The sequence below is a fragment of the Cervus elaphus genome, chromosome 5, assembly GCF_910594005.1.
Source record: "Cervus elaphus chromosome 5, mCerEla1.1, whole genome shotgun sequence".
NCBI classification, from domain to species: Eukaryota; Metazoa; Chordata; class Mammalia; order Artiodactyla; family Cervidae; genus Cervus; species Cervus elaphus.
The window spans coordinates 94,000,700-94,006,699 of record NC_057819.1 but is presented as its reverse complement, the minus strand read 5'-3'; the positions used below and the strand labels follow the sequence as shown (position 1 = coordinate 94,006,699).

Here is a 6,000-nt window from a genome sequence, read left to right as displayed (position 1 = left end):
ACATAAAATTGGAAGAGAGTATAGGCTAAACATTCTCTGACATAAATCATACCAATGTTTTCTTAGGTCAGTCTCCCAAAGCAATAGAAAGAAAAACAAATGGGAATTAATCAGACTTAGAAACTTCTGCATAGCAAAGAAAACCATAAAATGAAAAGACAACCTATGAAATGGGAGAAAATATTTGAAAACAATGCAACTGACAGGGCTTAATGTCCAAAATACATAAACAGCTCATACAACCCAATTGAAAAATGGGCAGAAAACCTAAATAGACATTTTTCCAAAGAAGACATACAGATGGTCACAGGCACATGAAAAGGTTCTCAACATCACTAATTATGAGAGAAATGCAAATCAAAGCTACAATAAGGTACCATTTCATACCAATCAGAATCATGACCATTAAAAAGTCTACAAGTAACAAATGCTGGAGAATGTGTGGAAAAAACAGAATCCTGCTACACTGCTGGTGGGAATGTAAGTAGCTGCAGCCACTATGAAAAACAGCATAGAGGTTCCTCAGAAAACTAAAAATAGAATTACCATATGATGCAGCAGTCTCACTCCTGAGCATATATCTGGACAAAACTACAACCCAAAAAGATACATGCACTCCTATGTTCATAGCAACACTATTCACAATAGCCAAAGACAGAGACAATATCCAAGACATGGATACAACCTAAATGTCCACTAACAGATGAATGGATAAAGAAGATGTGGTACGTATGTACACTGGAATACTACTCAGCCATGAAAAAGAACAATGCCATTTGCAACAACATGGGAAAAACAAATACCACATGATACACTTACATGTGGAATCTAAAATATGGCACAAATGAACCTATCTAACAAAACAGAAACAGGCTTACAGACATAGAGAACAGATTCTGGTTTCCAAGGGGTAGGTGGAAGGGAAAGGAATAGACTGAGAGTTTGGGTTAGTAGATGCAAATGTTTACACTTAGAATGGATTAACAGCAAGGTCCTACTGTACAGCACAGGGAACTATATCCAATCTTCTGGGATAAATCATAATGGATAATGTATACACACACACACATATATATATATAACTGAGTCACTTTGCTGTATAGCAAAAATTAACACCTTAAAAATCAATTAAACAAATATTTAACTAAAAAAAAAAATCATCCACAGAAGCCAAAATAAACAGTACTGGAACAAGAGTAAACAAGTGGAAGAAGGAAAATTAAGATAGTGAATCACAGAACAGTTTACCAATTCACACAATTGAAGTCCATTATTTTAGACGTCAACTATTTAAAAGAACACATATCTAGCAACACATATAAAGAATCCCTTATTTATATTGATCCAAATAACTTATCATTATCCAAGAACTGCTCCCCTGTGCTCTAGTATGACAACTCTAATAAAGGAATTCAATTCTTCATCAAAGCTGAAGACTTTCAGCCTGTCATTCATGGTCTTCCATGATCTCACCCGAAATTTTCCAGTTCCACTGTACTACGCCCCTCTGTGTATGCTCAGTCTATGCTTCTGCAGTATCTCTCACTGTCACTGATAAGACTTAGTACAGAACCTCTATATATGGAACTTCTAATAAATTGTGCTGTATTTTTAAGAGTATATTAAACAAGACATGTTCATAAATAGACTACCCTGTCCTTTAGCTAATTTTTTTTATTTAGGGTATCTCCATCTTTTCACCCTTAGCTAAAACTCAGTTATACACATAACTAATTTAATATCTTGCTAAGGTTTCAGAAAAGAGGAATGATGGCATGACACGAGTGACATTTTAAATGTGACACTTTTAAAATATAAGCATCAATTAAATGGTACAAATGTTATCACAATTTTTATTTTAAGAGAGGTATGTTGTGAGCTTAAAAGCTTAGACAAGATGTATGATCTATATTTTACACTTTAATACAAATTTAAGGACAAAAAGTAAAATGATATTCTCCATTCAAATCCACATTATTTTTTATCTGAAACACAGTATTTATAATATAAACAGCTCCTGCAACAAAATCAACAATAAAGAGTTGTTTAAATTATTTTTTAATGGTCATAGTAGAGCTAATTTTCCTCATATTACCTATGAGGATTTAGCATTCTCTTTAGGTTACTTGAATATAACCAAGAAGGTCGTACTAATAATATTACATATTAACTTAGTTAAACATTCAAGATAAAAGGACTGACTTCTGACTTAATCTAAACCCAAAATGAATTTTGAAAATATATTTTAAAATACCCTCCCAACCACTCTTAACACACTCCTTTATGTGTTCACACAGCGTGTTTCAGGAGTTGTAATTTTCTGGGCTTCCATAGGTCTTTCTACTGGAGCAGTCATCAATCATCTTCTTTCTCAATATATGTCTTTGCGTTAATCCTTGCCATTTGCCGGGCCAAGTATCTGTCTCTTGCTGACATTACAGTCTCTTCATTGCTCCGCTTTGCAAACTTGTTCACTGTCTCATGTGGCTTCTCTTGTTCTTTGCCTGTCTCTTGGCATTCCTCTGTGATTCTGTGTTTTGCTCCCAATGACGCTTCAGAACTAGGGGGTTTCTCTGGGTTTCTTTCTTTGTCCTTTTCCATGTCTCTCATTTTACTGGCTCTTTCCTGGTTAAGAAACCTATCCTTTGTCCTAGAATTTGGGCTGCTTTCCTTTCTGTCTCGATTTCTTTCTGAAGATTCAACACTGACTTCTCGTTTTTCTCTATCTCTGTATTTATCACTGTTTTCATATCTTTCTTTTCTTGCTTTCACACGCTCTTCCTTTTCTTTGCTTTTCTCTTCCTTCTCGCATCCTTTCTCATTGTGTCGGTCATAATTATTTCGTTGTCTGTGTCTTTCCTGTTCTCTGGAGGGATATTTCTCCCTGTCTTTCTCCCTTTTCCACTCTCTGTCATTTCTTTCTCTCTCGTCTCTTCCCCTCAGTCTCTCTTGTTCATGCCTCTTCCAGTGTGCATCTCTGTGACTGGACTCTCTGTGCCTATGGGAATCCTTTTTTTCTTTTCGAGAATCACGGTCAGTGTAATAGCTGTCCTGCTCCCTGGATGGTCTCTCTCGGTGTTGACCTTCCCTTTTCTCATGTCCTCTTGACTTGGAACTTTTTGTGTGGCATTTGGTACCATGTTCTCTTTCCTCACTAGATGACGGTGAGTGGGTGGGATTCCTGTGATGCTTGGAGTCATTTTGTAAGGTCTCTGTGCCCTTTTCCCTTCTGCAGTTCACTTTATTTTCCTCCGTTTCATCATTCTCACTGCTCTTAGCATCAAAGTCACTGTCTGCATCTGGGTTTTCCTCTACTTTCACACCAGTTCGGCTAATGCAGTTCTCATGAGGTATTCTGCTCTCTGAACTTACTTCATCAGAATATCCTTTTGATTTCTCTTCTTTTATTCCAGACCTTAAGAAAAATAATGTAACACAAAATGCCACATTATTAATTATAATAAATTCTATAAATAAATTCATAGAACTTTCAGCAGTACCTAAGTCAATACACTTACAACTGTACATGCTTTCTGATTGTCCCGAATTCAGAAAGGTGCTGATGTCTATTTACCTGGTAAACACCTATCATTAGTATATTCTAATCATTCAGATTATTTTCAATATTGGTAGAAATGAAAAAGTAAAAATCAGACCTTCTGTATAGACCACTAGATCCTTCAGGTAGGGGTCTATGGAAGGTCTTCCTTTTTGCCAAACACAGACAACAAATCATTAGGAAAAGGCATATTCTGGAATAAGTACTAGTTTTCAACAAGAAGTTCAAGTTGTGGCTCTTTTTCTTTCTTTCTAAAAAATACTTAAAATAGTCCTGGAAAAAGATGAAGATAAATTTTTTTCACCACAAAATGGTGACAAAATATAATTCTAAATATCACTAAATAATCCTTCTCACGATTGAAAAGGCATCAGCCTCCTGCTATACACCTCAGCATCTATTACAACAAAATGGAAATATGTGAATCCATCCAGCTATTATGATCAGTTACATTAACACTGTTTATACCACCTACATTTTCCCAGCTGATCAGCGTGGTTAATTTATTTACATTACTCACACACTCATTCTCAGTAATCACTTATTCATCACACAAACAAAGCAACAACTATGGTTCTCAAGGAACTGTTTTCCTTAGATACAAATTTAGGACAAATTTTACCTTCAAATATATATTATAGCATGATAATTTCACTATTCCTATATCTTATGGGCTTCCCAGGTGGCGCTAGCAGTAAAGAACCCACCTGCCAATGCAGGAGATATAAGAGACGCAGATTCAAACCCTGGGTGAGGAAGATGCCCTGGAGAAGGGAATGGCAACCCATTCCAGTATTCTTGCCTGCAGAATCCCACTGCCAGGATCCTAGGACAGAGGAGCCTAATGGGCTACGGTCCAAAGGGTCGCAAAGAGTCAGACATGACTGAAGCAACTTAGCGTGCATAATATCTTATAATTTTATTCAGAATTCCGCCAGGCCTTCCTTTCTAGACCAGCGCTAACAGAAATGCCAACAGAAGTGAGGAATTCCCTGGTAGTCCAGGGGTTATGGCTGAGTGCTTTCAGGGCCGAGACCCAGGTTCCAACCCTGGTGGGGAATTAAGATTCCACCAGCCGCACAGCATAGCCAGAAAAAAGTCTACAGAAATGGTAATGTCCATATTTGTGTTGTCTAATATTGTAGGCACTAGCCAAATGTGAGAATGGAGTACTTGAAATGTGACTGATGTGACCAAAATTTCAGATTTAATTTAAACAGCCACATGAAACTAGTGGCTACATATTGGATAAAGCATTTCTAAGGCCCTGACTATGTGAATCTTTATGTTTTACAGAGGCTGGGTCCTATTTATGAAAAGATACGCTTCTCTTTTTATACACTATCTGAACATGCATGCAGAATTACTATGATAAAAATACCTTGAACTAAAGGTTTTTAATTCAGTTCAGTTCAGTTGCTCAGTCGCTTCCGACTTGTTGTGACCCCATGAATCACAGCACACCAGGCCTCCCTGTCCATCACCAACTCCCGGAGTTTACCCAAACTCATGTCCATCAAGTTGGCGATGCCATCCAGCCATCTCATCCTCTGTCGTCCCCTTCTCCTCCTGCCCCCAATCACTCCCAGCATTAGGGTCTTTTCCAATGAGTCAACTCTTCACATGAGGTGGCCCAAGTATTGGAGTTTCAGCTTGAGTCCTTCCAATGAACACCCAGGACTGATCTCCTTTAGGATAGACTGGTTGGATCTCCTTGCAGTCCAAGGGACTCTCAAGAGTCTTCTCCAACACCACAGTTCAAAAGCATCAATTCTTCAGCACTCAGCTTTCCTCACAGTCCAACTCTCACATCCATACATGACTACTGGAAAAACCACAGCCTTGACTAGACAGACCTCTGTTGGCAAAGTAATGTCTCTGCTTTTTAATATGCTATCTAGGTTGGTCATCACTTTCCTTTCAAGGAGTAAGGGTCTTTTAATTTCATGGCTGCAATCACCATCTGCAGTGATTTTGGAGCCCCCCAAAAATAAAGTCTGACACTGTTTCTACTGTTTCCCCATCTATTTCCCATGAAGTGATGGGACCAGATGCCATGATCTTAGTTTTCTGAATGTTGAGCTTTAGGCCAACTTTTTCACTCTCTTCTTTCACTTTCATCAAGAGGCTTTTTAGTACCTCTTCACTTTCTGCCATATGGGTGGTGTCATCTACACATCTGAGGTTATTGATATTAAAAAGCTGTAAATCTCTAGTTATTCATTCAATTAGGTCAGGTTTGGCTAACAACAAAACATGCAATACTACAGTCCTCTACTTCCAGGGAGTTTAAATGATCGTGGGATCACATCAGAAATCAAGGGCAGTATCCTTCTTCTGGAAGGGCTTCCCTGGTAGCTCAGACGGGAAAGCATCTGCCTACAATGTGGGAGACCTGGGTTCGATCCCTGGGTCGGGAAAACCCCCTGGAGAAGGAAATG

General features: G+C 38.2%; 1 protein-coding gene across 6 annotated transcripts in view; it reads right to left on the bottom strand.

Annotated features, from left to right (window-relative positions):
- Positions 1–1,900: 1,900 nt before the first annotated feature.
- Positions 1,901–6,000, bottom strand: part of NSRP1 (nuclear speckle splicing regulatory protein 1) — a 43,583-nt gene continuing 39,483 nt past the window's right edge. For all 6 annotated transcript variants that reach the window (XM_043903272.1, XM_043903275.1, XM_043903277.1 and 3 more), the window contains one exon: positions 1,901–3,415. In XM_043903272.1, coding sequence (XP_043759207.1) covers positions 2,356–3,415 — 1,060 coding nt within the window. In that variant the 3' untranslated portion in view covers positions 1,901–2,355. The remainder of the gene's footprint in view (positions 3,416–6,000) is intronic.